This window comes from Vidua macroura, chromosome 2, assembly GCF_024509145.1.
Source record: "Vidua macroura isolate BioBank_ID:100142 chromosome 2, ASM2450914v1, whole genome shotgun sequence".
Taxonomy (NCBI): Eukaryota; Metazoa; Chordata; class Aves; order Passeriformes; family Viduidae; genus Vidua; species Vidua macroura.
The window spans coordinates 109650018-109677284 of record NC_071572.1 but is presented as its reverse complement, the minus strand read 5'-3'; the positions used below and the strand labels follow the sequence as shown (position 1 = coordinate 109677284).

The window sequence follows — 27267 nt, the reverse complement described above, 5'->3', positions numbered from 1 at the left end:
TTTTTTGTACCTTTTTGTTTGTTTTGTTTAGGTTTTTGAGGGGGGTTTTGGGTTGGGTATTTTTTTTTGTTTGTTTTTCTGTGTTTTTATTTTACAATCCTTCATTTTAATAAAAGAATCCCCCTGGAGTGTATGGGTAATATTAACTTTCAGTTTTCTTTTGTTTTTAAGAAATGAGTCATAGCTTCTTGTTTTGCCCGCCATGGAACATAGGAAGGTGTATAATCCATGCTTTTGAAAATCCTCTTTCCATTAAGTAAACTGGAACACTACTTATGATAAGCATAAACAATATGCCAGTGTAAGAAGTGTTGTTTGTGACTTCTTTTCCCTTTGTGAAAATCTTTCCTCTCTGGAAGGATTGAAAACATCCTCTTTTGAGACCTAAATGAAATATGCTGTAACAGTTTGGTTCAAAACACAGCAATTACAATAGTTCTGTGTGTGGAAAAAAGAAAAGGTAATGATTAATTTGGATAGCAGTCATCTTCCACAATCTTTTTAACCCTTGTTTTTGGAGAGTCAGAAAACACGTAATTTGGGAGTTGTAAAATTAGCATCTTTAAACCTTTTATTAAAAAATGTATATTTTATTTAAGTAACCTATCTTTCCTTTATATAATAGAGGTTGATATTCCATTTCCTGTACTTTCTACAATAAATGTCAACAAGAATGTCCAAAACAAGTTGTATATTTTAAAGAAAGTGTTCTGAGTTTACCGTTCATGATATCCATTTTGTGTACCTATTTACACTCAAATCTCAGAGTCTGTTACAGTGTTTATTTCATGCATGATCCTGATAAAGAACTCCAGAAATTACTTGGAAATGTATATTATTCTATTATAAGCTGCTTTCATCAAAGCTGATGCTTCACCCTAAAGCACAACATACAGCATTACTGTTGCTGTTCCTTTATTTCATGATGATTTTTAGCAATTGAGTTGTTTTCCATATCACTTTGCATTTTCAGTTTAGAATGTCATACTTAGGGAAAAAAACCTCATTATTTTAAATTAAAAGAAAATTATGATTACAGACATGCATCAGGCTGATATGTGAAAAGTAGGCTAGAGAAACAATAAGTGTGGATAAAATTCAGTCTGAAGATGCCTGAAGTGATGCATGTGAGGGTACAATCCTGGTTTCTTATATGTTGTAATGGGCTATGAGCTGACTGTTGCCAGTCAGAATACAAGGCCATGTGCTTATAAGAAGAGTGTGAAAATAGCAACTCAAAATGTAATAGCTGTCAAAAAAGCAGATGCAGTCCTGGAATTATTATGAGTGGAATAGAGCAAAGAGCACAATCAGCATGCCACTGCAGTCTTTCCTGGTTTGTGTGCATCTTCAATGTTGGAGACAGCTTTGGTCCTGAATCTTGAAGGATAGACAGCATAACCAGAAAAAAATGCTGTGGAGAGGAATAGCAGGTGTGGATTGATTTCCATAAGAAAAAAAAAAAGAACTAAAAAGAATAAGATTCTTTGGGGTAGAAAAGAGATCATTGAAGGGGGAAATATATCCATTTATAAAATCACAGCTGCCACAGAAAACATGAATAGTGAAACACTTAGCTGCTCTTCCAATGGAAAGATTAGGGGATATTAAATAGCACTAACAAATGCCACATTCTGAGTCCAGAAAATAGTTGTTCATTGCAGTCTTCAGTCTTCTCATTGTCACATGGGATTTTTTTTTCCTCTAAATAGAGTATTTTTTACTTAAGGGAATAATCTGTATATGCTGTTATATTGTCAGCTGGAAAATGAAAGGATGATGGTGCTTTTCAGCTAGACCTGTTTACAATTTATCTGTATCTCTGGAATTTAGTAAATTTTCATTCAAGAGTATAAAACAAGAATTGGGCTAATTGAACAAAAATCAGCTATTTACATATAAATGCTCCAAAATGTTTTCCACTACCTGCCTGCTAATATATTGAATATCATTTTGTGGCCTTTCTCTAGGAGCAGTGAGCACTAGCAAGTTAGTAATTCAGTATTTTCTGTTCTGTGAAATCACAGAAAACCAATCACATTCTTGATTGCATATAAGTGAACGCTTCATACTCACTCTGCATGTCTGAATCAGAGTTTTGTTTATACCCATTTATTTTTACATTCCAGGAGCTTTTACTTTAGGTGTTCGCTTTCTTATTTTCTGTGTTTCCTATAAAAATTCCCAAATGGTAGTCAGTTGTGATTTACTGAGTTGATGCTGATATTTCACGTTTGATGTCTGTAGGTGAAAAAGTTCTTAGAAGTAGTTATGCAGTATGATTCCATCAGGTGAAGTGTAGGGCCAGGCATTAGACAGATGCTAGTCTGTTACCATTATTGACTCAATCCCATCAACCCAGGAGCCCCAGTAACAATGGAGAGAGTTGCAAGGGGAAAACAGACAACTGGGGCTGACATCCAGTCCAGGCTCAGCTCATGGAGATCCCTGCCTCAGTTTTTGGCAGCAGACCAGTTCTGTATTGCACATAACACAATGCACAGATGCAGTGATCACAATGGGTCAGTAGGGTCACCATGACCTGATGATCGTTGGCAGTGGCAGGATGTCTTCTTCAGGAACAGGGTCTGGATCATGCACACTGAGCCATGTCCTTGGCTCCTCAGTGATCTTGTAAGTCCTCCCCCTATGATACAGACCACCTGTTTTAAAAAAAAAACCAAAACTTAGAAACACTTCTATTACACCCAAAGTTTTTCTTCAGTGTCTTTCTGAACTGTTCTAGGCGCTGGTTGGTGATAAGACACTGGCCTTTCGCCTGATGGATGCAGAGATGTACACAAACATGAGTGTGCTCATGCCTCTGACTCCAGTTATTGATCGTGGGATACAGCTTCATAAAATGATTCGTCTCATTACTCATGCACTCGGAGGAGAGAGCTATCTGAACTTCATGGGTAAGTAATCTCAGGAAAAAGTCTCTCATTTTCTCATCTACAGAATGCATGGCAGGGAAATAAAATGATCTGACATCGTCTTATAGCCACGGTATTTATCACAGTGCTGAAATTCGGAGCATAAATGCTTTTATAGATTTATTGCAAAAGGTAATATGCATTGTTTTTCTGTCTATAAGATGTATGATAAGACAAGAAAATAAAATCAAGATGGTTTCTAACTGTAAGAGAAATAACTTTTACAACTCAGATTAGTATTTTAGTAGTTGTTCTGCAAGTTTGTCAGGTGGGTGAGCTGTCGCTCATGCAGCTGGGCTGTATTTCATTTCCTCTCAAGTTTTTTAGGGTAACAATGAATTTACTAAAGATAGCTCTGTGTTTATTTCAGTTATTAATTGTCAGGAAGTAGTCTGGAATCAGTTGACCTATTTCATTGCTTCTTAGTGCTTAATGAGGTAGGCAAGGACAAATCACAGACACAGGAGTTACATTCTGGTATCAAAGCACAGAAATTGGAAGAGTTAGTGCTACTTTATTCTGGTCCATCAACTGTAAAATAAAACTGTTGAGTTACTTCCTAAGCACAGTTGCTACAAGAAAGTTCAATTGTTAGTCTAATTTAACCAGCAAGTTACAGTTTCATGTAATCATCTTAAAAGTTTAATATTTCTTATGGAAAATTCCAAAGCTATTTATACTGTCTGTTCTTTGCCACATTAATTTGTTTAATTTCTTTGCAAAATAGTTCTTACTTTACAGTAAAAATTTTGTAATGTGGTCAGACAAGTTCTGTATAGCATTTGTGATGGTCTCATGGAGAAAAAAAGGGCTGAAAGCCTGTTACAAAATCACCATCTCAGTTTTCTGATAATGTAACACTTGAAAATAATAGAAATTTTAGCTTAGTACTGTCTTCTATTTTGTGGTTAAATGTTTTGTTATATAAAGTTCAAGGGGACTGTTGGATGTATATTGCCCTTCTTCCATAATGGTGTATTTAACATCATATTTTCTGATTAAAAATCTGGAGAACATAAGACAATGGTGACACTGGACTTAAGTTTACCTATACTGGTACATACTCTCTTTCTTTGTTTTAGGAGTAAACTCAGAAAATACCATGTTGATTTTCTTAAAAAGAATTGAATCAATTTCAGTACACAACAAACTAATTCACCATATGCAATACTAGTAAAATTATTATTTCCAAGTAAATGCAGGTTGTTTGCTTCATTCTTGAGGAAAAAAAAAAATGAGTTAATGAAATAAATATTTATGAAGTGTGCAATCAGGCTCCAAGATGTTCAAGGTATGAGGTGTATACTTCCATTCCAACTAGTAATACTATAATAGTTAAGGAAACAGGTGTTTACTAAATACTTCAGCTAAACTGCAGGTGTCTTTGGCCCAGATTGACTTAGTAAGATTAGAAATATAATCAGTAATGCAATGTGGCATGTTAAATCCAGCGTGTCAATGCTGGCTGATTGAGCAATTAATATTTGGTATCTCTGAGTACTGCAAATGGTTCAGTAACTACATTATAGTTTGCTATATATAAAAGGTGGAAAGATTGTAATAACTGTTGGAGGAGAAAAACATATAAATTCAGAATGCTGGCACTTAAAATGGATGTTACAACATGCTATCTAATTAAGCAAATACAGTGACAAATGAGTTCTTTAACTTGCAGGTTTGTGTGAATGTCAAAGGTAAGAAAGAGAAGCCTCCTGTAGGGTGAGGGAAGGAGTGGAAATCTTCTTTCACAGCACCTGGAGAAGGCATTCCAGGTGCCTCTGTGCTTCCCTAGGTCCTTCCATTAAGAGTCTTGTACTTTCTGTCTCTGAACACCCAGCAAAGAAACACCCTCCTTTCTGAATGCTTTGCTCACCTTAAGGAAAAAGAAACTTCATCTAAAAAATGTTGTGTCAGGAGTAGAAATCTGTATTTTCAAATATATCCTGGAATTTCTCTTTGAAGATCTGGAATAATATTTAATTACACATGCGTTGGAGCATCATTTGGGCTCTATGCATGCAAGCAAATTCCTGCTGACAGAAGTTTGCGCATCAAACACTGATTGTGGCTTTCTCTCATCTTTCTCACTTTTCACACTGGATGGTTCTCTGTCCTTTTTAAATGTGTCTCTAAGAAACTACTGCAAAAATCCTGGAAGTTGTAATTCTTATTTTCATGTTTCTGGATGTTTAATTTTCACTGGAGGCTTTTAATTTTCTTCCCACTTATATCCCACTACTGGCAATGAGTCTTGTATGCAAACTTAAATGTGAATAGGAAAGTTCTGTTGTTTCAGTAAATTGGTTCCCTTGTAACAAAAACCTTTGGGAGCATTCTTTCCTCCAGTCTGTGTTTTGGTTTTATGTGCAGCTTTCTAGGTGATCTCTTGGGCCTCGTGTGTGCATCTGGCATAGAAGACTTAACCTAGGAAAGGAGAAACTCCATATGCTTGGCTGAAAATGAGAATAACAATGATAAATGTCTTGCAGCAGTGAATACATTCTCTGGAAGGCCAGTTTGTTTAATAGTAATAGCAAAAAAGTAGCAATTGTTTTGAAACTTTTGCTGTGTCTAAATTTCCTTCTTTCAGAGCAGGTAGAGAGCAACAATCCCAACGTAGCTATGGTTTGTGCAACCCAGCTCCTGTTTTAGATTTTAATACTGAGACAAGCTAGTTATGAGTCAGAAGTTGACACAGAATTTCACAAAGTTGACACTAAAAAATCCAAGTTCTTCTGCACAATGCTTTAGTTTAGAGCACATGTGCTTCTTAAGGGGTTTCTTTCTTTACTAATTTTCTGTGACGTCCTTGACAGAGACAATGCACATTTGAATGTCTGAACTTTAATGACACTTATAGGCTCAAGCAGTTGCAATGTATGTATAATAAATAGTGAAAGTAGTCTTTTTAATTATAAATAATAAGAAAAAGCTCTGTCTTTCTACTCAAGTGTTTTTGTTTGTAGTTACAGTGATATTGAAATACCATACACATTAATTAACTTAAAACCAGAAAAGTATAAGCAAAAATATTTATGGCTATAGATCTCTGCCCTCCCTAATATCAGGATTTGAAAACAAATCCAAAATAAAAACTTTTAACTAAAATTCTTAATTGTCAATTTTAGTCCCCTACAAAATAACAAAAGGGCTTGAGATTGAGCATAATTCCTAAAGCACTAAACAAAGACTAATAGAAGTTGTTATAAGACATCTAGCATGTTACAGGAATCTTCTGATCTCAGCCTGAAACTAAAGCAACCACTGTTGTTACCCAGCAATGTTTAACTTGAGTGTAAATGAAGACTCACGCAAATTTCTTGAAAATAATATTTGAACTTAACACTGCAAAACTGTTTTCTCTACATCCTTGCATTTTCTTTTTGCTTCATTTTTCATTCTGCCCCTGAAGACAAGCTGTAGACAATGGTAATTGTTTTTCTTTAAATGTTCCTTTTGTATTTTTCTTGTTCATTGCATGTGCCTTGCACTTAGGGAAAGCCTGCAGGACATGTAAAAAAGCTGTGCCAGCTCTTCACTGGACTTGTTTCCATGGTCTCTCCTTATCTTGCAATATACATCTGTATGTCTAGATTTAGACAAGAGAGGGTAGTTGTTTTGCTGCCCTGAATATACATACCCAAAGGGCCTTAAATAGCATTTTGAGTCCTTGAGATTCTTCATAGCACAAATACTGTTTTATGCCCATATAGGGTCTTGATTTTCATCTTGCTAACAATCATTTCCTTGGTTCTTTTTTTTTTTTTGTTTTTTTGAAATTGTCTTAAGCTCAAATCTATTGATTTAAATGGAGATTAGTTCCTACATGAACCTCTAGCACTATTTTTCATGACTCTCCCATAGTAAAATAATTCTTAATTAAGACTCCAGAGACCAAGTTTCACTCCCTGAAAAACAACTTTTGAGACTATATATATATATATATATATATAGTTAGGAAGTTATTTGAAGTAACAAGAACATGTTTTGCTATCATGAGCATTGACTGATAGTGTTACTGTTTGGGTTGACATTCACCTGTTTCACAACTATCTAATTTGTCTGTTAAGTTTCCTCTTTCCCACTTGTTATTTCATTTACACAGCAGTTTTGTCCACCTTCTCCAGTCTTAGGGCTTTTTTGCATGCCCCAAAAGAGTTTCTCATTATATGACCTTGTTCTTTGCCCTTAAAACTAAAATGCTATGCATCATCTATTCCTTTAGAGAAACAGAGAAAATAGAGAATATTTTAGAGAAAGAAACTTAGATATTTTTTTCAGAAATTTACTTTTAAACTAAGGAATTTCATAACAGCAAGCTCTTGAAAAAATACTGATAAATAGGAAGAGGAATGGTACAAAAACTGTATCACTGGCACCAGTATCACTGTGAGAAAGGTGTGTACCATCTTCTTTAATAATATTAATTAGAAACCTGAAATAAAAATGGTGCAGGATAACTGACAATATAAATAGGAATGTTATTTTAAACAGAATCTGAACTGCTATTTCTTTATTGCTACCTATTCTAAATGAAAAAGAAATTGTATCAAGAACAGGATATTTAGCTTAAACCTAAGGGAGTTTGGTTCTCTTTGTCATGTTGCATTTTGGCACTTTTTCTGTTCACTTTCTTATGCATCTTACATCTGTTCACTGGTTACAGGGTGACTTTTTTGACCATCATATAAAGAGTGGCCTTGGGAGAGCATACACTCTTCCAACTCGCTCACTTCAGTCAGCTCCTCTGGATAAGCAACCTTGAAGTGCTCACTTGGTACAGACTGCAGCTTTAGGAGAGGTAGTTTGATGTCATCCTTCTTAATATGCTTGCATAGGATAGGTGACAAATGTGCTGCCAGTTCCAGCTGGTGCTTTAATTCCATGGCAGCCTGACAAAAAACAATTATGTTCACTATGAAGTAGAAAACAAGGGTGTAATCTGAAATCTCACCTACAGTTTCTCAGAGACTTAGCGATAGACCACCTCCAACTTTGTAGTATAATAACCTGTATGCAACCCCACTCACAATTTGGGGTGGGCAGTGGCAGTGGGAAGAATCCTAATTTATATATTGGGCTTCATAAATCACTTTGACAGTCTCTTCTGCAAGGTCTAGAGGTGAAAACTTTTAATATTTATTCATTTAGAGTTGATTGAAGCAGGCTTCATTTCTACACTTGCTCAAAACACATTAGAGTGACTGGGAGAAAAGCAATTAAAGAGAGAGACTGTCTCATAATTCAAAACTAAATCACACACAGACCTGTCTTATCCAGCCTCTCTTCACAAATAAAGTATGTCCAAACATTAGGAAACTATGGGGGTTGACTGTGCATCCTCCTTGAAACTATAGGGAATAAAGCACTGCACATATGTGTGTGTTATTTACATACTTAAATAAAATTGTTAGAGGCAGCAATCTATATGTGGTGGTGCATCCCCATCCATATTATGACCTCACAAGGCAGAAACCTTGAAACAGAAACCTTCACAGTCAGCAGCATCCTCAGAACTGCTTGAGAACCAATAGTTGCTGCAGCTGTGTTCATGGAGTGAAATCCAGGTAGGATTTTCCAGGGTTGTAGAGGGAATAGCCTTAATCAAGGTAGCTGCCAAAAGTGGCACTTTGTTTTTCTCTCAGAGTAAGGCTGATGTTTGTACCAGCAGTTTATACCCACATCTGCTGGGTATTGGCTATGACTGTATTACCAGTGGAGAAGATTTATGGTAAATCAAGGCATTCTGACATTGTGCATCAGTTTCGAGGTGGTTTTTTTTTTTTTTTTAAGGATGGGACTACTATTTTTTAAATTTTATTTATAATTGTGCTTAGTAGCATTGTTTAACCATGGGATACTGTTGTTGAAACTTCTGCTAGTGTCTCAAACTTTGTTCCTAGGGCTCCATCTGTTGCATTGCATATTGAATGATTTGTAAAGCTCACAGTTCAGACTTGTGACACCTCCGCTATCAATGTGTGAGTGCATGCAGCCTTGTCTGCAAATATGATACCTGACGTGATGTGAGGGCTTGCTAAAGAATAATGAACAAAGTTGTAAAATAAATCTTTCAGTTATTAGGGTTATAAGAGTTCTGTTTCTGTTTGTATGGCAGCCTCCATTTTTCCTTTATTGTTTTAATTGTTGTGGATTTGAGTAACACAGAAATAGGCCTCTATATATTATAATTTTATATAACTCTACACTATGTATTATAACTGTACTATGTACTATAACTTTCAGCACAGGTTTTTAGGGGAATTTCTCTTTTCAGTTGTTCAAAAACGTTATTTATTAAAGAAATTATGACAAACTCATATCATTTCGAAAAACTTTTTTCACACCTGGATTTCTGACTCTACAGGACATGGCTATTATTCTCTCCTCTCACAGTTGTTTGTTATTTTTCTCTCCATAGCTATAAGATTCAGAATTTCTTTGCAATAAATTATAATTAAACTATTTACACATGACATTGATTAGTTTTACTTAGGTGTCTTTTGTAGAAAAAAAATAATTAAAGATAGATCCAAAGACTAAAATATATTTTTTTTCATTCTCTTCACCTTAAGTTCGAGTAAGTTTTAAATCAACAGATTTACCTCAAATTTCAATTTTTTTGCTTTCTTAATTCAGAATGTAAGCACCATTGTAAAAACTGTGTCTTAAAAACATGTCTTAAATGTCTGAGAAGTTGTGCATATAAACATACAGTTTTATACATAAGAATCTGTTTGATTGGACATCAGACATTGTCCAAAATTAAGATTTGAGTAAAAGACAGAATATTTTTCCCAGGTAGTATGAAACTATGCTAAGTCTTTAAAATTTTATAATATATAGGAACATTTTTATATGTGCATATGCAAATTTTTTCTATCTACATGGGTGTAAACATTACTTTGCATGATTCATTGTTTAAGCAATTAAACATAGTCATTTTACACTTCCTTTGCTGTGGTTTACTTTGATTCAAACAAAATGCCTTGAATATCTTCTGTTTATATACTCTTCAAGTGCTGTAAACTGTTACATATTACAGGGATTTTGAAAATTTCATAGAGCTTGGTTCAATCTATGAACAATTTGTTAATCATTAGTGCTTCTGAGGAGCCTTCACATTGTAAGGCATGTAAAATGCCTTTTTGAGATTATTTTGCTCAGACTTCTGCTTCTAGTGCTCTGTGTCCCTGTCGAAAGACACAATGCAAAACTGAAAGAAAATTAAAGATATTTTCAGATTTTCGAGTAAATACTAAGTTGATCTATAGATAAAAGTGAAGTCCAGCATTCAGGTCTGCATTATAATTTATCTTTTAGAGAGAAAGTAGATTTTTGGGGGTGGGGGGGGTTCTCTCTGTTGTACCTTCTACAATAAGTTCATGTAATAAGATACAGTTTTCACACAGAACTTGGCCTCTTCCATGTCACAGAACAAGATGAGTAAAGTTGATTTCTGAGTTTATTAGTGTCACTAATTAAATGCTTACTACAGGAGGTCATTCATTTCCTGAGTGTCAGGTGTCTACAGAAGTGGTGTGCCTGTTAAAAACTAAATCTGTGCAAGAACTTTATGTTCTAAGAGTGGGGGGAAAAGGGTAAGCATACCCATTCAAGCAGGGGTAAGTATGATGTGGATATTAAAGCTTTTGTCTTTTCTCCCTACTGCTCACTGTGTTACATGCAATTTTGATGCTGATGATTTTTCAGTACCTGTTTTAAGTTACTTATTTCTGAAACCCCTAATGCTGAAAAGAAGCAGCAGCAGCCTTTTACCATACCCAGCTGTGTTTTACTTCTACTTTTTGCAGTCTGTCTGGAGAGGGCTGAGAGAAAAATTGAACTATTTTCTCCAAAGCCATCTACCAAAGAGCAAAAAATGTATTCCTGATTATACTTTCTAGGTTGGGTTTTAAAGAGGTAGAGAAAGGTGATCCAAATCAAGTAATTTTGCAACATCAGGCTCTAGTGAGCTGGTGTAAGAGCATGCAGAGGGGTCTGTTAATCTCAAGCCTACCTTTGGTGGCACATTGCTCTTTCTCAGACTGGTTTCTCTGGGCAATGCAGAGCCAAATAGAGTTAAACCCCATGTGTTACTCAGTAGGGAGTTGTTGGTTTGAGACATGACTGTGCAGGACCCCTTTTGTATTTGGAAAGTCTGTCACATTAGATCCTTAGGCATAAATAGCAATTTGGATTTTAATGCATGCAGTTGAGGTAATTTGAAATGATTTCATCTCAGTAGTGTCATTAATTCCCCAAACCAATGTAGCTTAAGCTGAGATAATGCTTTGTGATGACACTGGAATAAAAAAAGGTGTCTTTATTTGTTCAAGAGCTTATTTTCACAAGATATTATTAGTTTAGAATCTTCTCATTGTCCTAATTTTTGAAGCCATCAATCCAACACACAGAGAAGAATTAGCTAGAATAAGAATTTGAACAATATTGTAGTTAAATTTGCATTGGTTTTCACTTTCAATAGGTATTTTCTATTTTTCCTGAGAAGTGGTAAAGTCTGCAGAGCAAAGCATATTAGCACGAGAACATCTTTTATAAATGTTGACTTGTTCTTTCTCAGATGTCTTGTGAGATCTTCAATTTGAAATTCCGTAGAATTGCAGAATGTTTTAGGTTGGAAGGGAAATAACCAAAAGATCATCTTAAATGTCATCAATCCCAACAATCCTGCTGTAGGCTAGGACACTTTCCACTAGAACAGGTTGGTCAGAGCCCCATCCAGTCTAGCCTTGGACAGTTCCAGGGATGGGACATCCACAACTTCTCTGGGCAACTTCTCCATTGTCTCAACACCGGCACAGCAAAAAATGTCTTGCTCTACTGTCTGATCTCAATACCAGTGGAATTTATGGTGGAGTAAATTAGAAAGGGAGCTTATCAACACAATAAAATTACTTTTGGCTGAAAATAAAATTAATTTTTTTGGAGGGGGATTGTTTTTGAGGTTTTGTTAGATTTTTTTTTTCCTTTACAAATAATACAGGTACCTTTTGAGTTGAGATGCCTTGTTAAATATAAACCACTACTTCTGTCTTAATGTACTACATAAAAGTACAGAGCAGGAGTAGTAACAGGACAAGTGACTAATGTCTCAAGGAGAACAGGATTATTCACAAAGTCAAAAGTACTAGTGCAGTCTTTTTACAGCCGGAAGCTTAGAACTTTTACTCAGTTGGGATAAGTATTCAGATCTTTTTGTGAAATTTAGAGCAAGTCCTGCAAGCAAGGTATTTTCATAGAATATCTTCTCAAGTGGCATTTCTAGAGAGATTATTTAAAAGCAATCTAGTAATCCACTCACTCTTGATTTAAGAGTCAGTCTGTAGACTATGAAACAGCTCCCTTAAGCCTCTCATATTTTTTTTTAATCCAGCTAACTGTTAATACAAAATACTGCAGAAAAGCCTGGATCATCTGGCTGATTGTGTTATAGGTCAGCTCTTTTGCAGTTTAAGCTCACAACCTTTATCGTCATAATGGAGAAATGTATGGTCGTATTTCAAAATATTAATGGGGGAAAAAAAGGATATCCAATGGAAAACATTAACCTGTGTTAACATAGACTGTTGGATCGGCAGCAAGCTGTTCCATGATTTATCTTGAGCTCCTAAAAACAAACAAAAATCTTGGCTCAAGCTGTTCTTGTTTGTTTATTTTCATGATTGGTTATTTATTGTGGTTTCTAGTGGCTGCCACCATTTTAGCAAGACATGAATTGTGTATAATATTGCTCAAAGGGAAAAGTATAGAAGTCTGAACATGGGTGGACTTACATAACTCACATTTTTCTTTCATCTAAGCTAACATAGTCCAAGTATTAGTTATTTATAGATAGCAAAATACTATGTGAATGTATATTCTATTTTCTGTAAGTCTTCACTTGTATAACTATGCTTCTTTCTCTTTGTGTACTATTTAGATGTACTTAAACATATTTTATGTATTTCTTCTTGAATATTTGAATAGTTAATTCTTTAAAACTCTGTATTTTTCAATACATTTTGTTTAGCCTGGAGAAAAGGAGGCTCAGAGGTGACCTTACTACTCTCTATAACCACCTGAGAGAAGGTTGTAGCCAGGTGGGGGTTGGTTTCTACTGCCAGGTAAAAAGTGATAGGATAAGAAGAAATGCTGTCAAGGTATGCCAGTGAAAATTTGGAGTGAGTATTAAGGAATTTCTTTACTGAAAGGGTGGTTAGACACGGGAACAGGCTGCCTAGGGAAGTGGTGGAGTCACCATGCCTGGAGGTGTTTATCAGATGTGGCTCTTGGGGATGTGGATTAGTGGGGGACATTGCAGACAACCATAAAGATTCTATGACTATTTCAAAGCCCACAGGCTGATAAGCATGCCAGAGTAAAGACATATTAATTTCAATAGAAGTAAAGAAAACTTGCCTTATTTGTGCAAATTTCATCAGTATGTGAAATTTATTGTTCTGTTTGGTGAGAGGGAAAAAAAGAAAACAGAAAGAAAAATTAGTATTGCACTAAGCTTGTTACAGTTCTGTCTGTGGCTGGCCTTACAAACATAGTAAACTATTTATTAATATCCTGCTTTTCTACTTATTGGTTGGAAAGTTTTGTCCTAATTAAATATGAAGCAGGGAGTATCTTAATTTAAAATAGTTTCCATTTTGTGGAGCTCACCCTAGATATAATTGAAGTTTTCAGATAAATTGTCCAAATTTCTTTTTGTATTTACTAGGTGCTTTTATATTTGTGGTCCAGAAAGACTGTGTTTTTAGTTTATTTCTGCATGGAAGGCTGTTTGGTTTGTACACTTCACATAAGAATACGGAACTAAATCCATTGCTTGCCTCTGGAAATTGAAATACAAAAAGAGGCTTGTAGAAATGAATAAAATTTATTTTAATAAAGGTGATGTGTACATGTTATATTCTCTCAGTAAGTTTTTGATTTGTGTTTTTTTTTCATTTCCCAGTTCATAAAGGGCTGATGTGATCCATGTCTGAGATACTGTGAAGTGGGCTCAGGGACATGAGTCTTTACCAGGCTCCTGTTAGAGCCCTGTCTCTTTTCTTCCCTCCTGCCATTACCATGATGTAGCAGGTTTTCAAAGGATATGTTATTTTCTCACAATAAAATGTCCCCATTAAGATCTAAATAAGAAAACAAGTACTGAAATAACTACCACCATAATGTGGCCATGTGGAATGAAATGGAACAAAACGAGTAATGACATTGGCAAATATTTTTTTTTACAGATAAAGGTATAACTTTATTTGTTTCAGAGGATTCTTCTCCCCTTTTTTATAGGTGATCCATGCATTTATCACTTGAGCAAGTTTATTTTTTTTAAAGAAAAAACCCACAAAGGAATGAAAAATAATTACTGAGAAATTTCATATGTCCAATTCACAATGTCTTTGTGCAAGTAATCTCTAATGGTTTCTTGTCTGTGTTTTGTGTTTTGCTTTTGTCATTTTAAATTTCCATACATCATTGCTGGAGGCGGAGAGGAGAAATCATCTTAGAGTTTGTACATATTTGGCTTTCCTCAAACAGCTGTAACAACACTTTTCGGGCATGGAAGCAGGTTGGGTTTTTTTTTCTGAGATCAAAGTTTACTTTTTCATTTGACAAAGAAATTTTGTCTTAAAGGCAGGAAATGCATTATGTGCAGTATATTTTCATCTTGGCCCCTAAAAAAGCTGTATCTCTTCTTTGTGTACAGTGCAATGGCAGCATGAAATGTACTTTAAATGCATTCATATTTCATTAAATTGAAACACTATTTTTGGAAATAATATTTTTAAAAAATGAATGTGTGCATGCAGAATTAATCCAGCAGTTACGTGAAACTTTGGGATAAGGAAAGGAGCAATTCATATGAACTTAAGTTTTTAGTAAAATGTTGCTCAAGGAAAAAGGTAGAGGTGTCTACCTAAATGAAATTTTTTTTATTACTTTGTACACTAGTTCAGAGGTACTTATTTCAAAACTGAAATAGAAATTATAATTTTATTGTGATTTAAGCAACCGTAATGTAATCTGGGAATAATTTCTGCTGTGATTCTTATTTATCAGCCTAAATTTGTTTTCTGTCCATTAACTTGGTGTCACAAGAAAAATCTAAACTTATTAGCTGGTTTTGTCTTGAAAGGCTCACAGCTTTGTTATGCCTTAAGCTGATTCGGGTCTTGACGCTGATTTAAATGTTTTGAGCATAAGATGAATACTGTCATGCTTGCCTGTGTGTATATAGTAAATTGTTGAATTTCAAAGCCAGAAGGGTTAGCTGTCCCCTGCCAATAAAGAGGCAAGAGATAATGGAATGAACAGAGGGGATAGTTCGTGGTGAACCTCTTTTTCTTAGAAGTTAAATCTTAAAGGTTCACAGTTCTAGACCATTCTTTTACAGCTATTTACTTGTTTCCTAACCTCTTTTGAATAGATAACCAATCTGACTTCATGATCATCCCTTCTTCAGCTGCCACCAGAACAAACTATCCAAAATTCAGCTTTTCCTCCCACCTGCACCACAGGGACAGTCAGGAAGAGCACTGGATCACTTTCCACTGATATGCCTCATACTAGAGTTCTTAATGTATGGGTTGATATGTGTCTGGAGTTACCTATATAATGTGCCCATTGTCAGAAAATGGAGTGTGTTAGTGGGTCTTGGCTTTACCAGCTATTTGAAAAATTTTCTGCACTAAACCCTGAAAATTGGAAGACCAAATAAAAAATTGGCAGAAGCTCTGCCTGATTGTACTCTGAGTACCTCTTAAAATCTCTTTGTCAAATTACCTGTTATTAGGGAGCAAATGTCCATAATCTTTTCTCTTGTCTTTCTGGCTGGTGAGGATGATTACCTGAAGGAAGGGGAGTGGAATCATGCCACTTAAATCAGGGCATATTGTGGCTCTTCTGATGTCTCTTAAAGCTGATTTTTAAGGCATGTCCTCTTCAGAAGTACAAGGGAAGGAGAATGTGAAGGAGTAACCAAACATGCAGAAAGGGCTTTTTTGGCCACATCTGCCTTTTGAAAGGCTGTGGCAACATTCAGTTACAGTCTATTTTCTTTCTGTATTATATTTTAAAATTCAACAAATAACTTTACTCTCAATATCGTGAAATTTAGTTTTTCCTGTCTCCTTACATAACAAAAATGACAACAATGACAAAAAACAAACAACAACAACAAAAGATTAACACCTTCCTGCATAACTGTGCTCAGTTCCTATAGATTTTGGTGGCTCTTTTGTAACCGACATGCTGCTTGAAGCAAAGATGCCATCAGTACCAATTCCTTAAAGTCCCTTTTTTTATCTGAGTGATGGTTTTGCTTCAGCTTTCAAAACTGTCACCTGCTATCTAATTTTTTTCATTTTTTACTTTATTTTCTTTTCCTTTTTTTTCCCCCCTTTTCCCTCTTCTCAGTTGTGCTGACACTGGTTAATGTACAGGTAAGTCAAGACTATCTTTACATTGTGAATCCAGCCCATTTTGCCATCAGGATACTTGTAAAGGTCTGCCCCAGCCTGCGCTGTAGTTGCAGTCTCCACGCAGAGCCCACTCATACTGGAAGACCAGCAATTATTCTGGTATAACTAATTGTAGATTAGTATTAGAAGGTGATGCTCTTCAGAGGCTGGTTCTTAATTATAGCCTTTCTTTATCCTCTTCTGGGGGTGTAAACAGTTGTAAAAGAATTTTAATAACATACGAGCTTTATATTGCTATAATACTTCAATTTTCCTTTTTTGTTCTTATATTCTGAGATATGACTAAGGATGGCTCAAGGATCAGGTTTAAGATACTTAAAAAACAAATGTTTTGACACTTTCTTTCATATAAGATGTGCATGCATAATGTCCACTTGAGGCACTTGCAAATCTGTGCTACATTTTGAAATCTGATGTAGTGAGCATTCCAAGGCTAAGTATTTTTGTGGAAGTGGCTAATCGTAATGATTCTGAATGAATTCTGATTTTCAACATTCTTCAGGTGCAGTCTGATAGACACATTGTATCTTGCAAAAAGTTCAGAATATCTCTTTGAAAACTGCATGAGATTTGGTCCATAGTCTAGTAAGAGGCTGACAGAAGACCAGGGCAATTACTGCTTTGAACAGGTCAGTATTACAGCATCAGAGGTTTCTCTCATTAATCCACCCCTTCTGTGCACCTTCATTAATAGATGTCATTTACAGACAAGGTATTTCAATTTATACCATGCATTTTCTGTTCAAAAACAGAATATACTTTAATACTGTATACTTTAATATACAGACAATAGTCATAAGTACTTCAGTTGATTATCAGGCAAATGAGACTCTTCTTGAAACCTGCCCTTTCTGTAGCATGACAAAGTACCAGAGACCGTGACTTCTGATCTCTAATTGTTCTTTCTGAAAAAAAAAACCTAACTTGAAAATTTCAATACCCATTTCCACAAAGAAAAAACCAAAACAACATCATCACAAATAATATTGCCTTAGACATCCTTGTTATGCTTGACTTTAATGAGCAGAGATCTTGCAACAGATTATGCTGTCACCATAAGAATATTATGCTAGGATTTTTGAAATATGTTAAAACAAATAAACACGACATAGAGAAATTGCTTTCAAATGTCTGGTTAGAGTCTTACATAAACCACTTACCATCTTTCATTTTTTTTGTAAGAGTATCTTAAAAAAAAATCCCCCACACAACAAAAACAAATAAACAAACAAATCCCCAAACTTTGAAGCTAACAATTAACAAGTTGAAGGGGAGGAGCAAAAGCCTCTAAAGCAATGAATGAAAAAAATCAATAAATTGATGCAGGATGTTCTTCTTACATACACATAAATTATGTTTATACCAGCATAAATATTTACCATCCACTGAGGATACTGCTTTTGAAATGCACAGCAAAGCAGCAGTTTTGTTCTTTGGAATATCAGTGTATTTCAAAGCTAATTTTCTTCCCAGATAAAGAGTCAAATTATTGTGAGAGGAAGAAATCAGGAAATTATTTCCACTTCATAGAGTTTAAACTGGTTAAGGTATTTGATTAAACTGTTTATTAATAGTAAGCAAAAGGCAAATGAATCATAATGTGAATTACTGTTTAATTTGGCATAAGCCTAATGAGAATTTGTAATTCTTCAGGCTTTCTCTTTTCTCCTCAGGTTGCTCAAAATATTCACACTTTCACAAGGAGGTTTTTGGCAGACTCGTAATTTCCTAGCTTAAGTAGTCAGTTAATTTTTATTCCAGGTAATGTCATTCTTCTTTAATCTGTCTGAACTCCTGTTAGATGTTTATTTGAGCAGCCCTTGAGTTTTCCCTTGAGTTATTAGCTAAAAATTCCTTCTGAAACCCAGCAATCATACTGTGTTGTTTTGAGTGGAAATGCCAAAAAGCAATGCATAATGCTGTGTTGTGCTGCGTTCCATAAGGGGGTTGGTGGTTTTGGTATGTCTTTAAATAGAGCTAGAAAGCACCAAACCAACATTTGTATTGGCTACTAGACATAGCTATCATTACTCTTTCACAAGGTAATATCTTATGCAGAGTTACTCTTACAGATCATGCTGGGTATTGATTTCACAAAAGGGTTTAGTATGAGCATTTGAAAGCAGCAGGGTAAGAAGATTGGTTTTTACCCATTGCCCACACTCAGAGTTCTTTCTCTACATGTTCAGTTCTCTTTGTGAATCTCCTTATGACATTTACTTCCATAACTATATATAGAAAAACTGATTATTTAGCTGATATGTTTTCTCTCAGGACTATTTTAAACTATTAACAAAGTGACTCTTGAAATGTGGATTTTGTATTTTTATTTTCCCCAGCATGTTTGAATTTTACAGATGGCTCATGTTTCATTCATCCCTCAGCAGCAGCCCTGAAGGCAAAGGAGTAGTTGGCTAATCTTTTCCAGTGTCAGTCCTTGGCATTTATTTTCATGTGTTGTATAAAGACACCCAAACCAACGCCAAAAATCCCACACAAAACCAAACTGCAAACAAAAAAAAAACCCAAAACCTTAATCTGATATGACCTTGACTCATCAGTGCATGATTATTTAGCATCAGTCTCATACATTGTTTTGCTTCAAGGTAGAAGTACAATAAAAATTTGAATGTCTTCCTGCTAAGTAATGAAATTGAAGTAATTGTAGAAAGAGATGCACTGGTGAACAGTAGGAAGGCTGGATTTTGCCAGGGCTATGCTTTTTTATCATCTCACTGAAGTGAGTCTGTTTCTTGAAACAAATCATTTGAGGACACTTTGTAAGAGAAACCTGACTTTAAAATGCTTGCAGCTCTTCTCATTTTGGAAGATGTTTTGTATTGTGTGACATTGCTAATATACAATTCTGGATCACAATATTTGCCTTTCTCCTTAATGATGGGTTTGGGTGTACTGACCACACACTACACACATTATGCTGGAGTGGTGTTGTCAAACTCTATTATAATTGAACAATTGGAAAATACATCTGTATATTCCCAATCTTTATTTTCTGAATAGTATTTAATTGGAAGATACAATTGTGATCAAAAACTTCTTTGATACATGTTTCCATGATGTTTAATTGCTGAATTGGGAACCTGAAAGTATTTCAGTGTAAAATGTTTCTTATCTAATATGAAGTGTGGCTAATTTCAGAATCATTTTACTATTTTTTCATTCCTCAGTGTAGTAAAATTCTCTGCTAATATTCAAGATTTTCTGTGTGAGAATTCCATAAGTTAATATCAAAATTTGTACTCCATTCTTTCTATAAACTTTTATTTTGAGAGGAGGATATTGAATTTTACTCTTTATGATGGTTTCAGAATATTGGGGTTTTTTTTGGCCAAGGACAACTAATCCTTAAGCAAAAATCCTTATATATCTAAAGTATGGCTTCGGTTAGGTGTTAGTTCCACCTAAGATTTGAGCTGTTGTGTAGAATTGTGTGTAGAAACAAATACACCAATTGATTGCTTTTTTAAATATTATGTTTATTTATATTTGTGTATATACAAGTTCATAGCAGGAGACATTACAGTAACAGGTTTCTTTGAAACAGTGCCGAGTCCTGCAAACAAAACACGGATTGCACCTTCCAAATTCACAAATCGCTTATGTAACGTTCAGAAAACAAATAACTCCATTTCCTTAGCTGAAATGAAGCATAACTGTTATGGCAACTTAGAAATACCATTGATTGGTTTTCTGCATCAGGGGAGTCTTAATGTTGGCAGCCACAGCCTTGAGACTGAGCACATCAAGGGTCTCTGCACTGTTTAAGAACTGTGCAACAGTGCCCAGGTACCACTTCAGGTGCTGTTTGGAGTTTTCCATTTCTTTGAGGAAAAAGTAGTGTAGCAACATCATACTGTGCCTTTTCAAAGACTTTTACAGTAATTACATAATTCTCTTTTTGAAAATACCTTAATAAGTGGCCAGGTTCATTGGAAACAATGGCAGACAAGAGATGTTTAAAATGGTGAGGATCTTGAGAAGGTTTTTCCTAAAACAATTGTTTTTAGGAAGTTTATAAATACATTCTCAGCATGGCAGGGTTGAACCAGCCTCAGGTGGAGGGCAGGAGGCAGCTGGCAGAAAGAAGCTTTAATTTCAAAGCAGTGATATGTGAGTCTAGGAAGAATCTTGGGAATGTACTCCTTGGAGGACATTAGGTAAGAAAAGGTTTAGAGGTGAAGCCAGAAGTATACTCTGATGTCTGATTTGTACTGTTTCAAGAAAACCAGGGCTTCTGTTTTCATTGCTGACATCTATTTTAGAATGCCTTTTTCCCACCCTACTTTGTTTAAAGTTTATTCCAAATTTTAATTTCAAATTTTCTTATTTTGTGCTGTTAACAAATGCATAGTTATTTAAGTAATTGGATTTGTCCCTGTAATAAGAACAGTATAATAATGAACTTTCATTTTTTATTTACTCTAACTTTCCTATGCACCAAACACTATGGAAGTAGTATTTTTCTTCCATTTACATTTTTTTTCCTTAATTCTTCCTATGCTCTTTCAAAATTAGACAATGAAATTCATATTGATACCAGCAAGTAAACTGCTATTTGTTGGATATCCCAAAGCAAATGGATTGACACCTTTCTTGAACCTCTTTCTCTTCTGGCTTTGTCCTACATTCACTTTGTAAGCCCATTAACCTGTCATTTGTGGTACCAGTTAATAATTGGCAGTGCACCAAACTGAAAGATCTAGCTAGAATGTCTCTGACTGCATCTTCTGTTAAAAATGTTTCTTGATATAGATTTGTACTTTTTTTGTTATACTGGGGGGGGAGGTTATCTGTTTTGTTGTGGGTTTTTTTAACCTTTGCAATGTGTTCTGCAATATTTCTGTTCCTAAATATTTTAGTGAGCTCTTGGAAGTGGTTGACTAAATAATGTATACTGTGCCATGTTCACATAGAGCCTGGTGGAAATGTCACAGTAGCAAAGTCAGTCTCTTGATTTTTTACCAGCATGCAGCTAATAGGAAACAGCAAAATGGTAACTGTTTCAGTGTAAAAGCACTACAAAGAGTTTAGTTACTACTTTATTGTTTTAAATACTGTATGAGGATGTTGAGTAAATTGTAAGTCAGTCATATATTATTCTACACTGAGAAAGCAGGCCTGCAATGTAAACTTTCAAGTCTGAAAGTTTCTAAGAGTAGATTAATAAAATAATTGACCTTTCAAGGTCCCTTCTAGCCTACTCTTTTTTTTTCCCTTGTCTATTAGTTTGAACTGTAGAAACTCTTGCTCTGCTCAGTAAACATTCAAGGGAAAACATTCATCTGCCCTTAGGAACTGAACACTATTTTCAGTGAGGCCACTGGTATTTTATTGAATACTCCTTTGACAGAACACTACAAATAAGTAAATGGAAGAATAATTTATTCCAGATAAATGGAGGGTTTTTTTCTGTGTAACTAGAATACCAGCATGTGGGCATAACCATCATATGATCTGCTTCTGTTGAAAAATAAAGTAAATCCTAGTAAGCAATGCTATGGCCTGTTTAATATTCCTGTGCCTGATTGTTCCTCTGTATAAGAAATCTTCTCACCATCCAACCCTTCCTAATAGAGATGCAGAATTGGTGCTTCTTAGGAGAATTCTTTATTGTTTGGTTTGGGTTTTTTTTCTGTAATTTATCTGGCAAAAGAGAGATCTGGGTTTGAAGTACGAGAACTGAACATTGCCTTTTGGTATGGTTGGAATTTTTGTTGGAACAATTGGAATATTATCTCCTTTAAGAACCTGGAACTGTTTTATCAGTGTTTATAAAATTGTATGGTACAATAGCTCCCAACTTTTAAACATCAGTAGGAAATGTGAGAAGACAAAGCAGTCCTTGATGGGAAGAGGGAATGGGAGAGAAACAACAGGAATTGTGTCCTTGTACAGAGTATTGTGTCCCTGTGTGATTTAAGGCAAGCATTTTAAGGACTCAGTCCTTTCCCATGTCTTGGATACATTGGAGATATCCTTGTGTTTTCTTGTGACTATATCATCCCAGAGGAGATGGATTCTTTGATCCTTTAATACAGGGAATGTTAAACTTTCCCTCCTTTCTGCCCTAGGAGACATGGAAGATCCAGGCTGCAAAACAGCTTGGTGTTTATCCTGATTTTTATCTTTCATAACGTGGGAGGGGACAATATCTGGTATTTTCAGAAAATGAGAGAAAAATACGTTTTTTTCCCAGAACTGTCTTTCCCAATTGCCCTCTCTACCATTACCTCATGCTAGAGATTTCCCCTAGCCTGTGTTTTATGCAGAAGTTAAAATAGAATTGTTTGCCTGAATTGATTTTGTTAGTCTTTTTGGACCCAATATGTCATTAAATTCCAGTGCTAGAAAATTAAAAAAATGCGAAGGTCTTCATGTCATCTAACCCAGGTGTTTCAGGAGCCTATTTGACATTTCAATTAATTTTATTTTTGCATGGATTTCAAGACTATAGGAATGGTTGCATTGAGGCTCATTCTCTCCTCATTCAGAGAAAGTGTACTGTTTATTGTTTGGGTTCGGTAGTAATGAATGTTAAGAAGAAGATTTGGTACAAATATGAGTAAATACAGAGTATCAGAATTATTTAACACCCAAGAGCTTTACAACTAGAGAAAATGAAGAAACACTCCATTGTTTGAAGTGTTTGCTGTTTGAAATAATGATAAATACCACATGCTATTTAGATCTGATTTACATTGATTCTATTTATAGCCTGCAGATTGTTGCACTATCATCATTGTTCACAAAGGTAGTGAAGTTAAATTCAAAGCAGTTGCAACTCCTGAATGACTTTATTATCTGACTTCTGTGAATTGGTGTAACTCCACATACTTTGGTAGATGTATTTTAAGGTGGAACTGCTGGAATTTTGTTCCAATGTGTCAAGTCTCCAGCTCATGAGATTTAAATAGGATCTTTTTATAGTGTTTTAGATCATTTAAAATCTTGTTTAGCCTTATACACTTAATTAAACTTCTTACCTTTGTTGTATAAAATAAAGTACTTGTTTTAACTGTTTTTAAAATATTTAGTGTCGTACTTAATTCAAAATGCAAACAACTTCTAATAACATCTCTTGAAACTGCCTGCTCCATCTTTTAAATATCCCTTCTGTGCTTAGGCTTATTCTTTGAAAGAGAATTGCTACTAAAGATGTCTAAAGAAGAGAGATCAAGAAAACTTTAATGACCTGTGCAGATCAACTTTCAAAGAATTCGCAGCAGCCTGACTTCTTTGTGGTGTTAATGCATTTCTATCCTCATAAACAAGGTTGACATAAATTTTAATTATGGTAGGAGAAAGTAATTTATTTGTTGGAATTGTGATCTTGAAATCCTGTACATAATAAAGTTGTCCAGTGTGTGCAATATACAGGAAATAAAAACTTCAATTAATTCCTAGATAAAATTAGCATGCATTGCACTTCAAGGATTTGTCTTTGTTTTGTTTCTCTAATCAAAACTTCAGTTAATTTCAGCTTTGTTCTCTGCCTCCCCCACATTAGTTCCATTGTCTTGATTTGCATCATTTGTGGCAGCTGGCTTCTTATCAATCTGTAGTTTAGACTTTTACATCAAACAGTAAATTAATTAGAGGAAAAGAAACCCCAGTTATACTTCTTGATAATTGTGGAAGCCTCTAAGCATAGAAGTGAATGTTGCTGATTCTCGTCAGGGATGAGAAGTGTAACATGGGGAAGGAGGCAGATCATGCTTCACGTTCAGTGAACCAATAGTTATCTTTAGCAGTGAGTGTTGGTCACCTGTCCCTTTTCTTTCCTAGTCCCTCCTGTCATTTGTTATGAAGCTAAACTAGGAAAAAAATAACAATTAAAAAAAGTAGCATTTAGATGTGGGTTTTTTTTTATAGGATGCATGGCCTTAATGCATCGTAAGATGCACATGCATCCTAAATGTTACTTATTTTTCCCTCTACCACAGTTTTAAAACATAACCAAAACTGCTTGAATTCATTCTGTTACAATTTATGAATGATGTTCATAAAGCAAGTGACCCTTTTACAGTCAAGCAGCTAGTACAAAAGGCTCAGGAGTATATTCTCCAGAAGATGCTCATAGACACAGACTGTCAGAGTACATACAGAATTTAGACCTCAGCTTGTGTTTTTGGGAACAAGAAAGTATCTTAATGTTTTGTCAAATCACTGCACTGTACTAAATTCCCTTTTTTTATTAATATCCATGAGTAATAGGAAATTAAGACTGCTTTTAGTATTTTGCTGCACTTATATTGTTCCTTTTAAAAAACCAAGACCACAGAACAGCATTGGGAGCACATTAGTTACTGTGGTGGGCAAATAGGCAAAGCAAGTGGAGGTGAGGGAGTCATTACACATTATAAACCTGAAGGAAGTCTGCTCTACTTACAGTGAAATAATCTATGGAAATGATGGGCTAGTTCAGTCTAATTTATTTGCTATCTTCTATTGCTTATTTCCTCCATTGTTGTTTCTTTCTTGAACAAATAAGTATGATTTCCTTGCCCATCAATTCAAGATATGTGTCATCTCTGTCTTTCTGATGTTTTTTGCTGTCTTTAGCTGAGCTATCTCATGTAGTTCATCTTTTCAATAGTGTGCAGATCACGAAAGAAGGTAATACCTTGCCTAGCTCTTCAGAGAATATTGAATTTAGTTAGATACTGTGTCTGTTTTGTAGCAATATCTTTCCTCATTTTCCAAACCGTATTGTTAGCACAGTTTAAGAGCTCAGTCCAGCACTATTTCAAGGTCATTTTGAAAGTCCTGCTGTGATTCTGATTCTTTTATATTTGTCTCCAGTTTTGAGCTGAATATGAAATTCAGTGGTTTAGCTTTTGAATAGGAAATTTAATTTACAACTTGTCACTTTGTTTACAAAGCGGATACCACTCTGAAGGACTCTCCTAAATATATATGAGGCTTTTCTCTTTTGTCCTCTGTTCATTTCTTTGTTCCCATGAAACGTGGAATTACAGAAATCATTTCACAAATCAAAGTTCATGGTTGTCTCTGCTGCCTGTATCCTCCAGCCCTCTAGGCAGTGTGGGCTGGGTGGTACAGCAGATGGGTGGTGGATGCACATGCAGGGTATCCATCCAGGAATCTCTTGTCTTCCCTTTGCATCCCTGCCCTTTGTCAGCCCACAACGCTCCAGTTCATTGACAAAACTTGAGTAACAGTTTGTGGAAATGTGAGGATCCTTTTACTATTCTTTTTTTGTTTGTTTGTTTTAGTAGAAAAGCTCTTAAATTTCATTATATTACTTTCCATACATATTTCCAGTTACATGTTTTTGTCTCTGTTTTATGGTAAGTGGGTGATGTGTAATCTCTGAAATGTTTGTCATGAATCAACTGTGGTGGGCTTTGAAGCAAGTGTTTAACTTGCAAGGTACTTGATACCCTTTAATCCTGTGTCAAATGAATAGCCCAAAATGTCAGAGAGTCTGCAGGACAGCAGGTTATATCATGAATTAGAATTATTAAGTGCATTTAGAGTTGTCTCAATCTGTAATAATGACAATACATAAACTAAGAAAACTTTGGATACATCAAAGTCACTCAAAATATTGAGTCCCAAATGAGGTTTTGCTTTGAATCTTTAGCTTTGACAGATGAGATTTGCTTTGAAAATTCTATATAAGAGAAGCTAAACTTTTTCTTGACTGAATGTCAACCTGTTTCCTTCTTTTTGAATGTGATCCAAGTTCGAATAAACCTATTCTTTGTCTTCAAGAGAAGTCTGGTCAGTTTTTTGGGCTAGGTAATCTGAGTGAGACTGTCAGACTTGTGAAGCTACTCCTGTAGAAAACCAAATTGAGATATAACGGCACTTAGACGCACAGAAAAAAATTTGAGAAATTTTTAAGCACACCATGATAACATGGAGTTCATAATTCATCACTTTATACTTCCCCTGGAGTCCAGGTTATTTTGCTCTTGTAGCTTTAATGGGAAAACAACCCTGCTAACATAAATGGAAGTTCTGAGGGACGTATTAAAAGATGAGACACATAATAAAATGGCTGGTTTATGTATGGAAGTGGGTTCTTTGGAATTTAAAACTTGTAGAACAGCAATACACATTTATATATTTTGCTTTTGCAGGCTCATTGTATTCTTAGCACGTGATTTCATGGATCCTTAATATTTTTAAATGCAGGTAATGAATTTGGACATCCAGAATGGCTTGACTTCCCCAGAATAGGGAATAATGAGAGTTACCACTATGCCAGAAGACAGTTTAATCTTACTGAGGATGATCTTCTTCGTTATAAATTCCTAAATGCCTTTGATAGAGATATGAATAAATTGGAGGAAAGATATGGCTGGCTTGCATCTCCCCAGGTAAGCTGTATATACAAAATGATAAGATTTAGTCACCAGTTGGGTACATGTGTAGAGTAACAACATTTCCAAATTTGCATGCTGAAATTTCAAACAGTGCTTTATTATGCACTGTGTAATGCCTCACCATATATTTCAAGTTGTCAAAATATGGCACTGAAATATCTTCCACAGATAATAGAAATCTGAAACAGTCTCCTTTTAGCTTCATAACAAGGTCTTTTCCTATTATTTTTCCCTATTTTTATTTAGTAACTGTGAATTGCATAAAGCAGACTAGAAAATTGTCCGTAATCCAATCCAAGGACTGCTTTGAAAAAGTATAATTTGGTTTGGCATTACACTTTATAAAAATAATTATTCCATTTCTGAGGAAAAACTTTCAACAGAGTCTAGTGTAAGTTATAGTCTCCTTGTTATCAACGTGCTGCTTCTGCAATTGCATTTTTTACAGTAGTATCACAT

The 27267-nt window shown here is 35.1% G+C and overlaps 1 protein-coding gene across 1 annotated transcript in view; it reads left to right on the top strand.

The window, feature by feature from the left end:
- The window catches only part of GBE1 (1,4-alpha-glucan branching enzyme 1), a 138487-nt gene that overhangs the window by 92530 nt on the left and 18690 nt on the right, over positions 1–27267 (top strand). Inside the window, exons 12-13 of the mRNA XM_053970837.1 lie at positions 2747–2918; positions 26618–26802. Coding sequence (XP_053826812.1) covers positions 2747–2918; positions 26618–26802 — 357 coding nt within the window. The remainder of the gene's footprint in view (positions 1–2746; positions 2919–26617; positions 26803–27267) is intronic.